General features: G+C 32.1%; 1 protein-coding gene across 2 annotated transcripts in view; it reads right to left on the reverse strand.

Annotated features, from left to right (window-relative positions):
- The window catches only part of LOC106717309 (carboxyl-terminal PDZ ligand of neuronal nitric oxide synthase protein), a 105,243-nt gene that overhangs the window by 36,325 nt on the left and 46,004 nt on the right, over positions 1 to 22,914 (reverse strand). For both annotated transcript variants that reach the window (XM_045686046.1, XM_045686045.1), the window contains exons 3-4: positions 7,166 to 7,237; positions 3,245 to 3,340 (exon numbers count right to left, since the gene is read on the reverse strand). In XM_045686046.1, the coding sequence (XP_045542002.1) occupies positions 3,245 to 3,340; positions 7,166 to 7,237 (168 nt within the window). The remainder of the gene's footprint in view (positions 1 to 3,244; positions 3,341 to 7,165; positions 7,238 to 22,914) is intronic.

Here is a 22,914-nt window from a genome sequence, read left to right on the forward strand (position 1 = left end):
TTCGAATTATTCGGACATTCGTCTGTCTGTTCAGTTATAAATTAAATGATAGCCCTGCATGTTAGCGAGAAATCTTATTTAACTTTGTATAATGATCTTTCAAATTCAGTATCTATATATATAAAAGAAAGTCGTGTTAGTTACACTATTTATAACTCAAGAACGGCTGAATCGATTTGACTGAAAATTGGTGGGAAGGTAGCTTAAAACCAGGAAACGGACATAGGATAATTTTTACCCCGTTTTATATTTTTTATTCCGCGCGGACGGAGTCGCGGGTAAAAGCTAGTTTATAATAAACTAGTTTGAAACTAACGTTGATAAGTATAACTCAATACGATTGCATTTGAAGTTTCCAATTTAAAAAGTTAAATTGGTATGTGATAATAAGATTTTTAAAAACTAACTTCAGCAAGATAGTAAATTACATTTATTTCTATGTCTAAAGGCGAATACGAATACTTGGCACGTATATAAACAAATGCAATATTTACTATAGTTCAAGGACAATGTTCTTTTACGGCGTTTAAAGCGTGATCAAGAATTCCACACTTAGTTTTTAATCAAAACCTATTTAAGATATCAACGAAGTTTTTCTACCAGTTGTCTTTTAACTCTTTGATTTAGCTAAGAATGGTAAACGTTGAAATATAAAATTTTAAAAACCACGAACTGAAGTAGTTTACGATTATGCCAAACACTCTTTTATAAGCAAATAACATCATATTGTAAAATAAATTGGCTGCCAATTAGGCCATGTCCTTTCCAAGCGTAATTACAAGACGTCGCTTGGGAATTTCGATACCGGCTACAAGGGTTATTACAGCGTAGCCATGTTCATGTCTGATGACAGTTGAACTCCTCTCTATTTATAAATTTAATACTTTATAATTCATTAATTTTTTGCGACAATTGTAACAAGGTCTACTACCTCTAATCCTGGTCGTGTGGCACGCACAAGAGGCCTCATAGGATTAGGCAGGTCTATACGGAATTTCCTCTATCTATTCCATCTAATCTAATCTAGTCCTTTCTAATAACATTTATATTACTAAGCTCTTGAGCTAACGACTTCTATTAATGTTTTAATATTAAATTAAAATATAGGAATAGATTAATCTAATTAGATTGAAAAAGAAAAAAAAACTGTTTATTTTAGAAAATTTTATATTATTCCAGATAAATATGTTTTCAATTTATTATCACTGGTAGTTTTTCATGATACGAGTACTTAGTAACGGCCTATCTTCAACGCTACGAGTGGTTAACGAAGTTTTTTAAGCGTCCACAACGAACGTTGTAAATTAATATTACTAAGTTAAAGAATGTCACTTTTAATTGGCTTCAGATTGTTACTTTATTTAATACTAGCTTTTTCCCGCGACTCCGTCCGCGCGGAATAAAAAAAAAAAGAAAACGGGGTAAAAATTATCCTATGTCCTATTCCTGGTTCTAAGCTACCTGCTCACCAATTTTCAATCAAATCGATTCAGCCGTTCTTGAGTTAAAAATGGTGTAACTAACACAACTTTCTTTTATATATATAGATTAGTTATATGTGTATGCAAATAAGCAAAAACTTTTTAATGACACAACTCAAAACAATCGACGAACGAACTAAATTCACTAAAGTGCTTAAGAAATATCGTTTTTTATCAAAGTAAAAACTAAATAAAAAAATTGTAAATTAAACAGTTAGACTAAACTAGATTGCTCTATTAGTAACATAATCAATAGAAATGAATTGGTCAAGAGCAACGCCTATCGACGATAATAGAGTTTAATAATCCCCAAGTGTTTGCATTGTATAGACAACTATTATCAGATAGGTCTATCGATCGTTGTTAATGAATGACTGGGGACTGTGAGGAACTTATTGAATGCTTTATCTAAATTCAAATATCGAAGCTTTTATAGTAATTATACGTCTCTTTGACTGTAAAGACTCTTGGAAAATATTCAATAAAACAGTGAAACTCCAGCCTTTTCGCAGATGTTAATAAAATGTTACCTGCTCTTGGTCACCGTTTGTTGATGCTTTTTCGATAATTGGACAAAAGTAAAAGCGAAATAAGAACTGTTAAAGTAATTAATAACTACTACACTGAATTTATAAATACTGCTACCAATAGGAAACTTTTCTAATGATTCGAACGTTTACTATATTTTATTTAAATGTTGAGTTACTAATTCAAATGAATCTGAGGGGTGACTGAGTATTAATTGTTGCTAAAAATAAAATTGCACATGAAACTAAACTGAAATGTTATTTTCAAGCACATTCAGTTTACATTATTAATTTGGAACATTTCGAAAATTAACACATAACAATTGGTACATTGTAAACTACGTGCTAATTGTTTCATTATGAACAATGTTGTGTACACTGAACAGTGTTCAGTGGACAATGCTATCGGTGGCACAGAACACAAGAGGACATGCGGAATAATTTAATGCCGAATAACTCAAAGCTCAGCTATTCCATATGTCATTATGCAGACTAATTTATAAGTAATTAGCTAAATCAGACAGATATTGCAATATCAATGACTAGATAATTATAACATGTATAATAATTCTCGTAATTAATAAATCAAATCACAGTGGGAAGTTGCAGCAAATTCTGTTTAGTAATTTGCAAGCGCCTGAAGGATATATACAAACCTACGAACTTTGTTTTTATTTTTGTCAAAATCCACTAGTTGTCAATTCGTATTCCAGTTATTGATACGATCAATATCAATTCTATTGTCTCTATATTGGATCATGTCGAAAATTAATTAAAGTATAATCCTTACTAATATAAAATAATATGTTAATAATTAAAATCAGGGGTTAAGCAATTGACTTGCCATCTGCAGGTCATGGGTTCGAATCCCGCTATTTACCAATGTATTTTTCGAGTTTCAATTTACATATGTACGTTTAATAACATCGTGATTAAACCTGCACATGTCTGTGAAGAAATTCAAAGATATGTGTGAAGTCAACCCGCAATTGGCCAGCGTGGTTGACTATGGCCTAGTCACCCCTAAGTTAGGGTAAGCTCCGAGCCCCTCAGTGGGAACGTGTAGTGAGCTGATGATGATGATGATATAGTTAATGGTCATAAGGTCTAAGTCGTAAATATATATTATATATATTAAAAAAATATTACATCATAGAATATAGTTATATGTTTAGGTATTATTTAATTAACTTTAAGCGTTAATAACTATTAAAAAAAAAAAAAAAAATAGCTTACCTTGCGTTCCTTAGTGCGTAGAGTAACGCGTACGCCGTTAGTGGATATGTCCATAGTCACCTTACGTTTCTTCACACCCTGCGCCTTGAACTCGTACTGTAAGTAAATTAGATGTTCTCATTATGTACGTTAAAACGACTACCGTTACATTATTATTACTAAAACTAAGTACTATCGGTCGTTTTTTATATCATCAGGTAGCCAACGAACAAGCGGACACATGGATTCGCCTAAATAGCGAAGAGACAGTTGCCTATAGACATCCGTAATTGCAGATGCGTTGCGTACAATTAATCAACGAAATACGCCCAGAAAGGGAATATTTTCCCTTCATATTGGTCCCCTCTTCCGTCAAATTCACTTCCTCTTCATCGTTTTCTTACAAGAAAAGAGTGGGAAGGGGAAGAGGACTAAAAGTAAGCCTCCGGCACACACACTCATCAGACGAAACACGGAATTGCTTCTACTTCTCTTCATCCCATCCGTCTGGCCTTATCTCACTCTATGCGTGTCTGTTTTTAATTAGCAATCCTCTTCCCAACCCCTTAGTATCCGACTAATGTAAAGCTTAAGCATATAATTTGGTTACATACATCAAATGAATATGTCCGTTCTTCCACAATAACTATGTTCTTTGTTTATGCGTTTATATTATCCGTTATGCCAAGTTAAGTTAAGGCAACGACGGAATTCTGTACCTCATTAGGAAATTACACGACCTTTTGTTTGACTTCATAGATTTATTTTATTATTTGTTTATTTATTAAAATGAAAATGTATTTAAAGTGTTTTCCTTTAGCCGTAGTAGTAAAAAACAAAACAGGTATAAACATCGGATCCCAATTGATTTAGAAAAATCGTGGATATATTATTCTTTATCTTAAAAACGAACGTCTTGCAAATGACTGACAACATTACAGTACAAAAGGAATCAAAGTCCCGTACCATTGTTGAGGTAATAAATGTCACAACCGTTGTGCTTTTATTGTGGATATGTGGGCCAATGTGACTCGTTTATATTCAAGGGAGAAAGATGTCACGTGGCGCGATATACTCATATTTCAATATGACAGGATCTTGTAATGTTCATGTGAAAAGTTCACGGTGTCTACTAACACGTAAATAATACGAGTATATCTATACTTGTAAACTAATATCTATATATATATAAAAGATTTGATTGTTTGTTTGTTTGCAGTGAGTAGACTCCGAAACTAGTGACTTGATTTGAAAAATTCATTTGCCGTTAAGAAGCTACACTATCCCTGGGTGGCATAGGCTATATTATTAGATTTTATTAATTCCACGCGGACGAAGTCGCGGACAACTGCTTACAGGTTGTATAAGATCATCGTGTCATCTTTATCATTGCGTACATACAAAAGTAAATGTAGTGTATTTTTTGGTAACATAACGGTGGCATTACCATGTGTATTCTCAATTGAGATTTGTCATAATATGTTTATTTTAATAATAATTTCAACATGAAGTAACTGAGTTAACATATCAAGGTTACGGACTCACCGAACTAAATCAGTTTACCGAACTTTGATAGAGTTATCTATGAGTTTGCAATGCTAACTCTGGTTGACTGCGAAGACATCGAAATTCTTAACAATATAACTGTAACTGTATTACATTTCGATTTTTAAATTAGAAATGAAAACAATCTAATAAAATCGAATATCTTTTGATTTATTGGCTTTACTAATTATGCAATTAAGCTATTTCTTAGATTCGTCTAATTTTTTTTATATAAACAAGATGAAGTCAGTTTGCATTTAAATACATACATCTAAATAACCAAAATATGGTCATAGTGGAAGCAAAAATTTAAGAAACAAAGTAAAAAAGATTTAATTTCTATTTTTTAGATTTTATACGCAATCATACAAACGTTGACTTTCATTTATATAGATGTTAAAAACTTGAATTAACTATAACCACACTTTAATAATTATGTACCAAGCATTAACATGGCGGTTCAATTCTAAACAACAAAAGGTTGCTGCAAAGGACAGGACTTGACGAGTTCTTATTAAATTAGCTTTGAATTCTGTAATTAAATAAAACAGATATGAACACAAGCTGCGCCGGCTCTGTTCCGGACGGACGGGATAAAGATATCCACATAACTACATTAAAATGTTATTCATAATTTACAACCATTAAATATACACCTTTATTCTATTTTTGTTTTGCTAATATACTTACTTGCTATAGGAAAAGTCTGATGTTACTAGAATTTAAGTTTACTGTAAAAATATTTTTTTGTATCTACATAAATATGGATTTTAATATTTAAAATCGTTCTACTTTTTGTCATTTTAGTCGTGACTTCCATCTTTACTACGTCACCATCCACGCTATCCATTCATCTCTTCAGCCAACATATGTACGACAAAAATAGTGCTCCGCAAATGTTCTTTTTTATTATGATAGTTCACAGTATGTTTGTTGAATATGAAATATTGTTAATCTAATGTATTAAATAAACAATCATAATTAGTCTTAATTTAAAAAAAAAAACCCGACTGAACATTGTCCTAATGGATGAAATAGCGCCATCTATTGGTTGTATTTAAAAACAAAGATTTTAAAATTTCATAATCATTATTCTGTAAAGTTATCTGTAACACGTTCTCGTTTTAGAGAATACTTGTAAACACTGAAAAAATGATTTACTCGTAGAAATTAAAAAAAATGGTCACTGCGAGTGAGATTTGAATCGTCGTTCGTTCTTTCGAAGTTCGAATTATATTACTTATGTTCACTGTATTCTGTTCTTATGTACTCTTCGACACCTCGGGAAGAAGACGAATCGAATGAAACCTTTCTTGTCCAAATCAGTTCAGTCGTTTAGGCTCTGGACCTTCACAAAAAATTTACACAAACCCACATACATAAAAACAAACTTACATACGCGCAAATACATTAGCCTCATATCAGTTGGGTAAAAAAAATCAAACAACTATAAATATAAAAACTTCGTGAAAGCATGTTTATTTTAGTTGCTTGCATGTACTTTATATTCCAATTTCGGATCTCTGTACATATTACTTGTAAAGTAAACATTAATTACACGGCTTGTTTTTCAAAGCCTGAGCTCTGTTTAAATTACAAATTTTAAATATATAGACGTATCTTTAGTTCCATGATGCAACTTAGTACATCTTAGTACTGAAATATTCTATATCCTTTAAAATTTATTTTTAGATCTCTACAAGTCTTGTCAAATAATTATCATCTAGCCTACATCCTCTATATATAATCAAACTAGCTGCAACTCCGTCCGTGCATATTTAGAAAATTAAAAAAAATGTTTTTCCAGGCTGTGTTCTACATCTATACCAAATTTCATCAAGATCCATACATTCGTTCTGGAGATACCTCTTAACAAATATCCATCCATACATCCATCTAAACATTCGGATTTATAATATTAGTAAGATACGTCAAATGTTGGTAAAATCACTTAATTTAAAAAAAAATTGAAAATAAATTCTAACATTGCAGTCCGTAATATCGAGACGAGCAATTTCGAAGAGTGCACTTGAAATTTTATAACTTGCCCTCAAACTTTGATCGCTTGTAGTGAATGTTGTTATACGCAGTAATAAATTCTAGAAAGCAAAAATTCTATAAAGGCATAAGACAGAATCATGAAGGAATTTAATATAATCATTTTGAATATGAAAATATTTCTTGCTATATTAAAAAAGAATTTCACTCACTAATCTATCAAGGCACAGCCATAACTACTAGGCCTGAAGACATAAAAAATTGCGCACATATTTTGTTTTTCATTAGTGAGTTTTCATCCTTCAATAATAATTTTCACATTAATTCATCCTACACGGGGGCAAAGTCGAAGGCGTCGGCTAATACTTAATGTAATAAATTATTTTTAAAATTACTTACGCGCACACGACGCATAGCAGCGACAATCTCGACGCGACTCGACGGTCGCGGTACGTCCATGGTGCCGATGTACTGAAACAAAAAAAAATTTGTTAAATAGCAATAACCAACAAGTTTCTATCATTTTGCTCTTTATGACATCTTCTTAGTGATAAAATATTATATTTTACATATAAAAATCAATCTCACATAACGTCATAGAGTCGTAGAGTAATGTGACCACAAAATTGAATAACTAAAACAATTAAAAGGCTTCAACGTCAATAGACTATTGAGGGACAAATTGAGGGACAGTTGGAGTGAGTGAGCTGTAGTTAACCGCAAAAGGGTTTCTAACATGTGTTAGATTTACCGGTAAATTGATTTTCAATTTACAAGACCACTACACTCTTGTCATTTGCGAATCAATTCAAATAAGTTACTGTTGAATGTGTAATTTTATAAATACGTGTATTTTATTAAAAAAAAAAGATTTTTATCCTCTGTTAATAAGCGAAAAATTTATCTCTACTTTTACACTTTTTTACAAAAAATATAGTCTTTTCCCACTGAAGGTTCATAATTTTTCATACTTATATTCTTCATAGTAGTAGGCCTTTCTTCCTATTAAATATAATTTAATTTTGTTCCACCTTAGTGTTTCGGCTTTTGCTGTAATTCCCTAAGATCCTTTTTGCAAAGGAAATTGCTTTGTAAAGTTAGTATCCATTGTAATGAGAATAACGAATTCAATTTTGATTCAATAAAGAAATTTAAATTTAAATTAGACATCAAAAATGTTTCATGGAAATATGTTCTAGTGACTTCTGTTAAATTGCCGTAGAATTTTACTGCATTGACAAAGGTATTATAATATATTGTCATCCCTTTCATATTCTTCAAAGAAAAAAGAGACATATCTTATATGCAACACTACAGTGAATATATACAGTTAGTGAGAAGGCATTGGCAAGTAATTTGTAAAATATTTAACAAGCCATCTATAATTCTGCAAAGTACATTATTTTTTTTAATTTACTCTTCTTTATATATAGTTCTTAGATATCATCAAATGAAGCATGTTATATATTTAGTAACAGTGTGCTTAGATATCACCAAAGCATGTAATTACTATATTAGTATTGGGTCAAGATATTAACTCAATTTGCTTTGGTATGTCAACCGCATGCCGATGTGGCGATACTAACTTCCTCTAATATGCAAAATCTATGCATTTATTAAATATTTAATATTCCCCATGATTGTTCAATATTGTAATAAGTTTGTTATTCTATACTGAATTATTGATTGATGAAACAAAAAAAATAGATTTATTAGTTGTATCAAAATGATACCTAACTAAACCAAAATGTTAAATGAAAAATTTGTCATCAATTCAAGTACTCCTACTTTTTACTGTTACGTTTTCGGAAGCGTTCTGCATCCAGACAATTTCGGGACCGTGACCCTGTTCACAGTGATGTGAGTACGCTCCGAGTGTCGAGGACGTTTCCATCGATTTCCGCCTGTAGGAAATCGATTTCCGTTGCAAAATAATAATCTTTAGCTATTTTAGTTGCCGTTTTTGAATAAGTTAATATCCTAATAATAAATTTCCTTTAAATGTCTTCATTTTAATTATATGGCATTGCTGTATTCTCGGAATAAAAGTTTTCTAGATGGAATTGTCTTTGCCTAGGGAAGCCAACAATAGACATCGAAGGCTTAGACACATGTCCCATATCCTATCCGCACCAGGTTAGGAAGAAGCCATACATACACGGATATTGCTACGTCGACTTTGAATTGAATTTTGAAAGCTTGAATTGGGTTATATTTTTCTATAAAGTAGCATTTTTCTAAGGTTTGTTTGTAAGTCTCATTGTCATCGCCTGAAAGTTTTATCTACCAATTTTGACGAGTGAGGTTATATTCTATTTTACCCCCGTTATTAAACTGCCAGTCGGATGTTATTGTTTTTTTATTTTTTATTAATATACAGTGTTTTAAATTACAATATTCTTGAAATTAACACCTGCAAATTAATATTAATATTAACACTCGAGCTCGGGCGGACAAAACTTTAACGATACGCTTGATGTCACTAAGAAATTTCAACTTTGGTTTGCTGCTAGCTTATTTTAGGTACTCTCATTTATTCGTATGATCTGTTTGGTTATCTAAGTTTTATTGTAACAGTGCTATTAATATTTTTATAATACTATGAGATAGTATTTTGTTAACAAATATTTAATACTCATGTTATGAAATTATTATCATTCATCATGAGTATTTAAATATTTTCCAACGCGCTTCTTTGTATTTTGGTACCTTATCAATTGAAGCTATTTCGTATTTTGAAATACTCACAATATTTTATATCACAGATTATTCAATCAAAAATTATTTTTATATCAAAATAACTATGATTTTAGATCTGTTTTAATGAAGGAGTTAACATACATTCGGTTAATACAAACAACTTTTAAATCTAGTTAGTCGTAGCTTTATGAATTTGGAATGAAGTTGGTATGAAGTTGGAATGAAAACAGTTTGGAATGGAGTGCAATCGTTGAAAATTAATCCAGATCCAGGTGTTCCATTCAATGTTGCACCGCTCGGTTGTTAATGGTATTTAAAGTCAGCATCAATTCGGGAAAGCTATTCCTTTAAATTATTATTGGATTGAATTGTAAATGTTTGTTTTATAAACGAGAAACGAAGAGCGCGAAGTAATTAACGCTCTCAGTTGCGTTAAGTATAAAAAATGTTGCTTACTTTTATCCAAAAATTATGGAAATATTTTCAGTCTTAAATGAGTGCATAAGTACTAATGCTTGTAGGAAATCCATATAACATTTTTTCCATTAGGAAATTTGTTTTAGAGCGTATTCGTGGCGACTGGTTTGTTTTAAATAAACAGGTAAGCGTTTTTTTAGAAGCATTTCCTTATAGTTATAATTTCCCAATCACTGTAAATGCTTTCGTACGAAATTACTTTCGTATGTTACATTGCGGTTCAAAGGGAACTTTTTTAGATCCTCAATAGATTTTGACTTTAAACTGTTAACACTGTTTACACTGAAGGTTGGAGTTTAACGCTTCGCTTTAAGCTACTTTCAAACATTTGGAATGAATGTTTAAATTACCACTTAAGTTATATATTTTTGACTGATTTCATAGTGTTATAATTTCAACAGTTTACTTTTGTTATAAATATTAGAGCTATCTTAAAAATCTGGAAATGTTTGTAAACAATGTATGATTAATTCTTTGTCTGTAAGTATGACGATTTTATCCAATTTAAAATGTAAAAGTATAAACCAGAGCTTAACCACGATCCCACCTGACGCTAAGCGGTGATGTGGTCGAAGTAAGGTAAGCGCTAGCTTAGTAGATATTTGTAAATATGCTTATTATGGATGTTCTTTCATTAAAATTATCGTCACAATCAAACGAAAAAATTATGAAGTACGAAATAACGTAGACCTAGTGATATACATTTGATATGAATATTGTTACGAATATCAAGATAGCGCTTCACGTTTACGACTGTCAATCCCATCGATAAAACTTTATTGTAATCTTTAACGTCGACGATGAATAAGCTATGCCTTGATGGAGATATGGTCGATTTTATGCAATAAAATTCTATGAAAATATAATCATCTCATACGATTTAGCGGACGAATAACGATATGTTTTATACAGATATTTGGGGCTTAGAAACCCATAGTAATAGAATAATCTTCTGAAAGCAATTTTAATTACATAACTTTAACTATAAATTTTTCTGTAAAGACAATCAATCTTTTCTAAACGTTTTAATCTAGATTTTGAAATGAAAACGATGAAACGTTTTGGAAAATTCGTCTAATAAATTGAAAAGTTTTTGCATATATATATATATATATATATATATGCAAAAACTTTATATACTTTAACTATATAATATATATATATATATATATATATATATATATATATATATATATATATATATAAAGTTTTTTGTGTTATATTTAAAATTTCGCGATGCTAAGCTTTTTTTATTTTACTTTGTCTTTTTAATTCAATGAAATACAAGTTTTGATTAATTCGCTATTCCATTGTGAAATATGAGATGCAGCATAATTACCGCAATTTCCGTTATATTCTAACAACAAATAGAAAACTTCAATAATACATAGATAAAAAGATCATATTTTGCAGTATATTCTACCGAAGTGTATTTAACTGTACAATTTTTTCATACACACAAAAATCGATACGGATCACTTGATTCCTCAATTATTCTTTTAAATGAACCTCTTGGAAAATTGTAGGTAACACAGGAACAAAGAGGACTTCTATAATGCCACATTCGAAATCTCAGTCTATAGGGATGTTTAAAGGAACTTAGACTAGGACGATTCATTTTAAGCCGGTAAAGTTTGCAAATTCCCGAGGGATCTTATTGTCACCATTTGCATTGTATTGTTTCAGATAAGGTTCGGAATTTGTGCTTACAGGATTTGTGTTTTACGAGGAATGTATTAAATGCGTATCCCAATTCAAATAAAAGCCTGAATATTGTAAATGGACACCGCATAAATATTTTCCGCTAAAACTTGTAAAATCTGATTAAAGAACTTTTTTCTCACATTACTTTATTATGTTAGCTATTTATTCTACAGAATTTCTCTTCTTTGTTTCTTGAATTTTCTAGAACAATATAAATAGATTTTATTTACAATCTTTAGGTTTTGTTGAACTGATGTTGGAATGAACTGTTTTTAGCTGCAATTTTGATCGCTTTGTCTCATGTGTTCAGGATTGTTTGCTGGCTAGTTATGCTGGGATCCTATACAAATGTGCGGTGACCATTAAACATTCAGGAGCGCAACTCCTTTACGTAATCTAAATTTAATGTGGGCCCTTACTGTTGTGTATAATTAAACAAAGAAATACGTGAAAGGAAAATTACGTTATTAAATACTACTGAGTATAAAGTTGTGCAGTTCTCTTGAACGTTCTTTTGTTTTTTTTTAAATAAAGAAAAGGAATGAGACAAAATGCGAAGACGTGACAACGAGATAGAGGTGTTTTGGGATAACTACGTTCTCTCTTCTGTTTTCACTACGGAAAAATATATTGTTGTTCGAGTTTTTTATTACCAACAAGTATGAGAGGAATAATAATAACACGTTTTTGTAGTAGTGTGGAAATTCAAAATTAAACAACAATGTTTTTATGTAACGTAGTTGATACTCGTAGCATAAAGTCTTGTTTGTCTATTTCTTTCAAATGATTTGCTCACCGAAGGGTAGAAAAACCTATTAAGTTACGAACAGGATTAAAAACACTTTTTGTTTTTTATAAGTAAATTTTTCCCTTCGGGTATCAAATATTTTTTAACTTTAAAATCAGGATTCTTTCACTCTTTAACGTAATTAAATTTCCAAAGGACGGCTCTTTGATGAAATTTCGCTAAAGGAATGTAGTCGCTAACGTTACTTGTAAAATTAATTATACATCGTCTGTTAAGTGAATTAAGGAACAAAGACTAAAGTAAATAATTAAATACTTCAAAATCGCTTCAAAAAATAAGTTATGAAACATGATAATTAGAACAAAACATTAGGTTTTTGTTGCTCAGTATTTATCCTAATTTTTTTGTGTTATAATAAAAAAGGAGTGTCTATATGTTATTTAAAAAAAATCGTACACATGATGTGCTTCCCTAGTTAGTAACTAAAAAAAAAAATAAAAAAATTCTGTCTGTCCGCAAGGCCGCGTGTCTTCTGCATAATCTCCCAAACAGCTGAATCGATTTTGACGGGAGTTGAACGGGAATGTAGTTGATGCACACGGGCATAATATAGGCTACCTTTTTTTAAATTCAGCTCTGACGAAGTCGGGAACGACCACTAATATTTAAATGTAATTTCATTTCGTCTATTAAAAATTAAATTAAATTATACGATTAATTAAGGAACCATTCAAATACAACTAAATATAGAGTATGGCAGTCACTATTTCATCTTTAAGTTGATAGCGTGAGCAAGATGGCTGCTTATGGAGGTCTTGTTTTGACGGGTGTCTAGTCGTGTATCTTAAGACGTTATCTATAAGCTCCGAGGACTGAACCGGTTCCGTTCAAGGCCACAAGGCCAGGGGAGTCACGACCGGCCCAGTCCACTGAACGCTACCGACAGTGAAATTGAAACTTAACATTTGATACAGCGTCTGTTATTACATCAATTGTTACGATTGTTTTTATAACTCTATGTTAAAATTAACATTCTTGTGTATATATTTCAGTTTTTTCATTCTTTATTGATAATGTTGACGGCAAAATATTGTCTATTTCGAATGGTTTTTTTTTTCGTTTTATTAATAAATGAATTGCTTTGAAAGATATCGTTTATCAGTACCACATCGTTATATTAGATTTTTATGTGTTTAGTAATTTTCTTAAAATTTTACTCATAAAACTGATTAACAACATAACAAAGTAATAAAATTCTAAGCACGAAAATTTACAGTGGGTTACTAAAGCTTTTCGTGACTGTAAAAAATCGTGTTCCGCTGTTGTTTTATACTGAGAAAAGATCCGTATTTATTCGACGACTAGAATAATTACTCAAGTTTCCTTCCACCGAAGGGGAACAAGAAATTGTCTTTAGAGAAAAAAAGAAACGACTTCTGCGATTTAAGTCTGAGTGCGAAAAGATTTAAATTTTAGGCTTGCAACTATTTATTTTGAATAAATAAAAACCTGAATTAGTAGTATAAAGCTTTTGACAAGGAGTAAGTATTTCTATTGACTATGACTGCAATTATTTTATTGTATAATATGGGGCACTTAACGTTCATCATCATCAGCTCAGTGTACATCCCTACTTACGTGGTCTACCCTAAGTCGGGGTTGACTTGATCATAGTCAATCACGCTGGTCCAATGCGGGGTGGTTGACTTTACACATGTCTTCGAATTTCTTCGCAGTTAAATGTACATAATATATAATGCGAAAATCTAAAAATACATTGCTATATGGCGGAATTCGAACCCAGGACTTGCAGTTTACAAATCAAGTGCTTCTGAGCCACCGACTCTCTATGTGTCCTTCACCGGGTGGTAAAATCAATCGTTAAAATAAAACGAAAATTTTAGTTTTTTTTACTGATTGACAATTTAATACTGGCAGTTAATATACTTTCGCGTCTTGACTGACGTTTTTTTCTTACGGTTGAACACATGCGTCGCGGTTTTTAAGTGCTATTTAACGCATGATCACTTCAATGAGCACCGAGTTTAGTTACTCGTATCTACTCAATTTATTGACTGCTTGCTACACACATTTACACATGAGTGACATCAAATAAATTATTAAATACTAGCTGTGCCCGCGACTTCGTCCGCGTGAAGTACTGTTTTCGTTTAGCATTTTTTAAGGCTTATTATTTTACTTATCCGACGTGCTATGCGTTTATGTATGGATGTAGACATAGAGAGAGGTGTGCCAGGACCGTACCAAATGTAGGTTAGTAGACTATAGTAGGCGATACTTCAATACAAATTTTCACCCCCACTTTCAACCCCTTTCAACCCCCTTTTCGCGTTAAAATGTAGCCTATGTCCTTCCTCAGGCTCTAGTCTATCTGTGTACCAAATTTAATTTAAATCGGTTCAGTAGTTTTGGCGTGAAAGCGAGACAGATAGAGTTACTTTCGCATTTATAATATTAGTAAGGATTGTTAGAGTAACGTCGCCATTTAATGATGCGAATTTAAATTTGTACTGAAAAAAAAAAACTTTTGTAAACATTAATCAATATAGGTAGATACATAGTTATAATAAATTAAAATAATTTCAAAGACTCTACATTTCTTAACACATGTTATCGACGTATTTAGTAATCAACAAATAAATATAACTCACACTCATAATCTTGATGGATAGGCAGAGAATACGGACTACCAATTGACGGTCCTGGAACACCTTTTTCGTCGAAATATCAAAATTAAATTACTAATTTCAATTAAGATTTATAAAGACACTTGACACGTATTAAAAATTCTAAATAAAACTGTATTTATCTAAAGATCACTTACTAAAAAGAAAAACGATCAATCGGTCCATTTTCGTCTCCAAGAGAGTACTCGTAACTCTGAATTATTCATTGAAGCTGAGTTGATCTCTAATAGGGTCACGATGAATGGAAATAACGTGTAAAAAGTACTAGAAATATATATAAACATTGTATGTGTTTCTAATCTGTTTGTAAAACCGTTTTGTTTTTAATTAAATACACCTTTGTTCCTATTATTTTAGGATAACTAATTATCCGAATATTCAGCTAAACGTATAAAAAATGTACATCAAGAAGGTAGAAATGTTTTGGTTAAAAGTTTTCATCTGGTACTCTTCTTTATTGAATTTTATCAACTTATATAAATTAAACTAGCTGTCGCCCGCGACTCCGTCCGCGCGCAGTTAAAAAAAATGAAAAGTAGATGTTGGCCGATTCTCAGACCTACTGAATATGCTCACAAAATTTCGAAAAGAATCGGTCAAGCCGTTTCGGAGGAGCACGGTGACGAAAACTGTGACACGAGAATTTTATATATTAGATTCACCAAATATGAACGAGTTATTTACGTACCAAATTTCAATAGAATATTACATCAAGGTATAACAAAACTCAAATTCCAACTGCAATAGTTTCAACAGCATTCTGAAAGTATTGTCATACAATACACGAATAGTGTTGTACTCTCGGAGAATACATAAGTTTTTATAAATGGTCTCCTTCATTTATAAGAAAGCTTACAATTTGAAAGACTAGAAAATAAATCCAAAAAAATAGCTTCGATAAAGGAGTTACTAAATATTTTTCTTCAATAATGCCTTCATAAAATCTCATTACATTGAGCGATAAGAAAAAGTCTGCTAACGAGACGGGAGAATGGATGGGAATCTATTAATTTAGCTAATGAAAAAGAAACGTTTATAATTGATTGCATTAGGCAAAGAAAAAGTTTGTTAAAACTTTGTAAACATTTTTTTTTTAATATCAAGAGGTAGCAAACGTGCCACCTGAATTCGGAATAAAAAAAATAGTAATTAGTAGCCTATGTATTCTTCCAGACTATATTCTACATTTATGCCAAATTTCATCAAGATCCGTTGAGTCATTCTGGAGATACCTTCAAACTAATATACATCCATCCATCTAAACACTAGCATTCATAATATTAGTAGTAGTGATTGGATATATTGCATAAATTATATTTTTTATCTTCAAGTAATTTTCTTTGTTAAAAAGAATAAATTTAACTCGTAATCGTATTTCTACCTTTATTCCTAAATACTGATAAAAAGGCAAAATAAATTACTGGCCATTATTACTAAATCCTTTAATTTTAATTCAGTTGAACGCTCGAAAGAACTGTAACAAATCGAGCGAGAGAACAAAAGAGAAGCCTTTTAACGTATCATGAAAATAAAAATAAAACAGCTTAAACGATAAGACTAAACCGGTACGAGATAGTACGAGTATAGCATCCGGCAATTGATTTAGCACGTCGGGGACAAGAGTACTAAGAGTACATTTTTATTGCTTTTAACATTAATGCCTGGCTTCTGTCAAGTTAGCAACTGGTTGCATTCGTTAAGAATATACCGCATTTCGTCTGATTAGTGAGTTGGTCCATCATTGGTTCTCCTTCCCCCTATTCTACTGAGGAGGTACGATATAACTTTTCTATCTCTAAACCGATTAGCATAATAAGTTTTAATGTCAGAATTTTTTTCACCAAATAACATGTTATTCCCAACAGCTTGTAAAAAATATGGTTCATGTTAAATTGACTGTTATTTTTCCACAAGATTTTCTCATAAATAATTTTGGGATAAGTATCACAAATCTGCGCCACCAAGTCACCGAGAACTCACTGAACTATGAATAATTCATTGGATTAATAACATTCGCCGCTTGGATTTTTATGAACGAACAATAATTATCGACATTACATATTATTTACTAGGTGTTCCTTTGCGACTTATATAAAACTAGCTGTAGCCCGCGACTCCGTCCGCGCGGAATTAAAAAATAGATCTATTAGTAACCTATGTGTTTTTCTAGACTATGTTCTACATCTATGCCAAATTTCATCAAGATCCGTTGAACTGTTCTAGAGATACCTTCGAACAAACATTCGCATTGATAATATTAGTAAGATATCAACATTAAATATGCTAGTCTACATATATAAATGTGTCAATAAATTTTCCCCAATCTCCCCTCTTATCTTTACCTTCACTTCCTCACTTTCACGGAAAATGTTCCTTATTCTGATTAAGTTTTCTATATGATTATATGATAAATTAATGAATAATCAAAATATACAAAGTAAAAAGTATCAAGTTTTTAATGGGTATTATCTTTTTGATTTTCTTAAAGCCTAAAGCTTCTTTTAGACTTAAAGCGCCAGCCATCTTCCTACGAATGGTACGGACTACAAAACATTGCTAAAAAGCCGTTATTTCACAAGATAAAATCTGCAATGCTTGATTATTTCTATATTTTTTTCTGTTTTTGTTATGCGTTTAAAAATATAAATTTTGTTTATATAAATTCTGTAAATATTGGGTTTATTTTTATCTTAAACTAATTCAATATTAACTCCTAACTACTACCTCATGTGGATTGACCACAAGATTTTGAACGTTTTCTCAAGTTTTATGACGCTATTTATTAAAAAAACACAAAATTTGTCGAGAATTTTTGAGACAAATTATTTTCCTACCTCTAATTATTTCCTTCAAGATATTTACGTTAATTCCTGGAAAAATGTAGTTAAGCATCTTGTTTGAGAAAAAGTGAAATTTCCCGATCTCTTGAAATAATTTTTTTTTATTACAAAAGGAAAATGTTCCAAGAACTTGGCGTCTTTATGAAGGCAGAAAGCTAGCATCTTAATATTTTCTTGGAAATGAAATTTATTAAAAAAATATTAAAGTCTGAACGGGAAGGAATTTCTTTTCTGCAGCAAAAAATATTGGTATAAAACTTGCCTGGGAACTTTTACACAAGCCATCTAATATAAATAAAATTATAAGTACGAGTATATACAAATTATACATTTTGAGTCCTGCGACTATAACGACAGTGTCTTTTAACGAAAAAGTTTTAGAAGAAATAATTACAGTTAATTTATTTGATTGGTCGTTTACCTGTTTTATAAAAAATGATCTTCTATATTTGAAATCTGTTTTTCTTGCTTATATTTCTTCGTTTATAACATAATGGCACTAGAATTATTTCTGGCCTTGGGTCCAGTAATAATATTCTAGTGGATAGTAACTTAACCATTGGCTCATAAAATAATAATGCATGTCATAAAAGAGTTTGTTTGAAATTGATACTTGTCTGTTGAAACGTAAACCAAAGTTTATTGTTATCGAATCATTAATATTCAAATGGATGTTTTTTTGAGGCAACGGCTGCTTCCGTTGTAATATTGGCCGGTGTAAACTGTTCAAAATATCGTAGTATAATATCACAATTTATTTACCTATAGTAACTTATCGGCTTCGATGTCTGTCGCGAGGTGTCGTGAATATAAATGGTCTCTTACGATTTATTCTTGTCTACAATAAGCCGTGACAATCCATGTTTTTAAGCAGCAGAATAACAAAGAGTTGGGAGTTTAGCACTTCGCTCAGTGATATGACCTTTGCCATACATATTTTATTAAATGAATGACGTTGAGTAATCTTCAACTGCATGGAGCTTTTGCTATGTATTTTTATATTTTAAATGTTTTCTTATAACTTTTAGCTATATTTTCAAAATAATCTTACCCTTTGTCAGATTCGCTTTTTGTTTTTCACACAATGTTGTTAACATTGTCTTTTGACTATTACTATTGAGAACAGTTTTACCGTGGGTTTTCACTGTCAAAAATGTGTTTTGTACACATATTGACATCCCTTCCATTGTCATCTATACCAGGTCACTCAGAAAGTATTGCGAAAAAAAGTTTTTATGTATGTGAGACTGGTCTGTTATAATTTATTTAAAAATATGATTAGTTATAAGTAAAAATAGGTACGTTCTAAATTCAAAACTACCCTACACATTTTCTGCGAGCTTATTAAAATTACCGTGTCTCATTGAAAAATGGATTTGCGTCGAGAACATTTTCGCGCTATGATTTTTTACGATTTTAAATGTCGCCTGAAACCGAACGAATCGTACGATAGACTTCAAATGGTATTATTGGATGAAGGCCCTTCTAAGGCAACCGTGTATCGTTGATATAATGAATTTAAGCGAGGTCGACTAACTTTGGGGGATGAAGAAAGAAGTGGTCGCCCTTTGACGGCTGTTACGGAAGGAGACGTGCTAGCACTGAAAAATTTGGTCCAAGACAATAGACGAATTACATATCAAGAGATTCAGCATATACTGCAGATTGGATCAGGAAGCCTTAACGAGTTTCTACACGTGCATCTACGGGTGCAGAGCATAGTTTCACGCAGGGTGCCGCACAACCTCACCGATGTTCAAAAGCAGGCAAGGGTGGATTGGTGCCATGATATGATAGACAAATTTGAAGCAGGCTAGTCTCGGCGTGTTTACGACATCGTTAAAGGTGATGAATCCTGGATTTATCAATTCGATCCAGAAACAAAGCGCCAGTCGAAGGTTAGGGTATTTCAAAACGAATCGACGCCTACCAAAGTAAAGCGACCTAGAAGCGGAGGGAAGATTTTGATCGTGAATTTTTTCAAATTGACTGGCTACTTGGTGTCAATTCCTTTATGAAACCAAAGAACCATTTGCGCCGAATGGTATACTAACAAATACTTGGCAGAAGTTTTCTCTGCTGTGAGCAACAAGCGACCAAACACAGGTCTCCGCGCGCTACTGCTCCACCGCGATAATTCGCCCGCCCACACCGCAATCAAAATGAGGGACTTCCTAGACAGCACACCGGTCAAACTCCTGGGTTACCCTTCTTACAGCCCTAACCTAGCACCGTGTGACTTCTTCTTATTCCCAAAAATATAAAATCAACTCAAAGGGATTCAATTTTCGTCGCCGGATGATGCGCTCTCAGCGTTGGAGCAGGCTGTAAACGAGGTGTCTGCGGCGGACTGGAAAAAGTGTTTCGAAAACTGGTTCAGACGCATGAAACTTTGTATAGAGGCTAGTGAAGAGTCCTTTGAAAAGATGTAATAAAAATATATTTACCTATAGAACATTTTTTTTTAGAGTCGCAAAACTTTCTGAGTGTCCCACGTATATATAAAAGAAAGTCGTGTTAGTTACACTATTTATAACTCAAGAACGGCTGAATCGATTTGACTGAAAATTGGTGTGCAGGTAGCTTAGGACCAGGAAAAGGACATAGGATAATTTTTACCCCGTTTTCTATTTTTTATTCCGCGCGGACGGAGTCGCGGGTAAAAGCTAGTTGTAAATAAAACAGGAATTATAATGTTTTTGTGCAAACATTTCGGCAGTGGAAATTATGGTTATTTCGATCTTGTTGTTGTTTAGTTCAGCTACTTTACGTCCTTCATTTTAATGTCTAGTCTTTGCAGCTTGATATGTAATCACACTCTTTAATATAAACATTTCAGAAACAAATGAATAATATATAAAAAATTGCTTAAGTGAGATCGTTACAATGTCTACATATCTTTCATTTTCAGGCAAAAGATTTAGCAATTTATACGCACATATTCATTGAAATACGAGTAAAGTGAGCCCGACCCGACGCCACTCAATTTGAATTAAGTACCTTGATGCTATTATCCGGCATTCAACGGAAATAAACTGGCAAAGTTTGAATAGTAATAAGCTTTCAAGCCATTGAAGGAGCGTAGTTCAACAATCGTGGATAAGTTATTGTTTCCAGGAACGTAATCATCATCAGCTCACTATACGTCACCGTAAGAACGTCGGATAAATGTACATATAGAAATCGAAAAACAAATTGGTACATGGCAGTATTCGAACTCAGGACCTGCAGATTGCAAGTCAAGTACTTAACCCCTGAGCCACCGACGTTCTACGAACGACGCACAAGGGACGTAATGCCCAATTCTAATAATAAGGTTAAAACTAAGGTGATAAAAATGGAAACACCAAGCATCAAACAACATTAAAAAAAAAACTGAAATTGAAATTGTCTTAACGAATAAACTGTATGAAATAGAAACCTCAAATATTTATGATAAAACATTTTAAAATTCAAATACAGACATTATTTGAAACTCTAATTATTATCTCTGTTTGTTCTATTATAATAAAAAAGGAACGAGATATTGAAATTTCTTATTATAACAAGAGGTCGGAACATGAATATATTGTATTGAGACAGAATAGCGTCTGCCGAGCGCACCTCTGCATCAGAGAACATCATTCACTTATCTGTATAGGAATGACGTCATAGAGCTTCTAAGTAAAATGTCAAGGGTATATCTCAGTCTACCTATAAATCTAAATCAATTCAGGCTCGTGTAACTTCGTTAAATAAACCCGTCAATAAAGAACTCTTTGATATTATGTCTTGATCACTATTTAATGTGTTTTACAAAGCAGTCAACTACTGTCTTAAGTTTAAGCATTTCATCCAGGTATGTATATACTATATATTATACCTACAGATGATTTAAATGTTTGGAAGTGTGCACCTCATATGTATATTTTTAAATAAGTAAAATGAAGGATTACTATTAAGGCCACGCACGTACTCTTTTCATTCGCCCCTTTTGGTCTGTTATACCCTTTGTTTTTTTCTACACTCATTATTTTGTTCATCTTCAAATGATTGCTGTTATAGTAAAAAAGTCAAATCAATAGCTTCGCTTTTCAAAATCAAAGAAGAAAAAGGTATACAGTATACTGTGACTATCTTGGTGTGTTCAGTAATTTATAGCGCACACTGCAATTAGTAAATGTCACGGGCCACATAATTATTCACGAGTTTCTTCCGAGACGCGTCAGGACACACTGAAAGTAATTACGCATGCCATTTAATCATCCCTCTTACCTGAACACTTCAAGTTTGTAAGGACATTTCTACATAACAAGATAATTGGATTGCTTACTGACCTAAAATGATCAAATACGCGCAATAATTACGTCACACACTCTATGCGTGCCGATCTCTCATCCGTCACCTTCATCTTAATAATGTCACCTTCGAATGTACGATTATGACAGAAATACCGACATAGGTGTCAGATTTTAATGCCTGTACTGTTAGAACTAATTTACTGTTATAGCTTAAAACAAAACTTTAAGGTTTATAAAACCTTGTGCACCTACCACATGTGACTATTAAACACGTTCTAATGGATACATAAATCATAGATCGACGATTTAATTGAAAAGGTAGGCCACAAAGAACAAATACAATGTGATAAAGACGAACAATGTGCAACCAGCTTCCATATTTGCTTTTTATTTATTTATCCAAAAAATACATCGAGGTATATAAGTATATTTGGATAGACAATACGATGTTACAGGTACGAAAACAAATTTATATACGCCTCGACCGTAAGTTGAGTGCAAGTCAAACTTCAAAATGTAGGACGAGACGTGAAAGGGCATGTCAAATATTCAGGCGCTGGGCTCAGAAACTTCTTCCGTAACACTTTGCCGCGATGAGAAAATAGAAAACCGGAAAGGGAAAAGCTTTTCACATAAGCTTTGATGGTCCTTTTCTTATCATTTGTATAGCAAAAGATACCGTGAGCGTTAT

This window comes from Papilio machaon, chromosome Z, assembly GCF_912999745.1.
Source record: "Papilio machaon chromosome Z, ilPapMach1.1, whole genome shotgun sequence".
NCBI lineage: Eukaryota > Metazoa > Arthropoda > Insecta > Lepidoptera > Papilionidae > Papilio > Papilio machaon.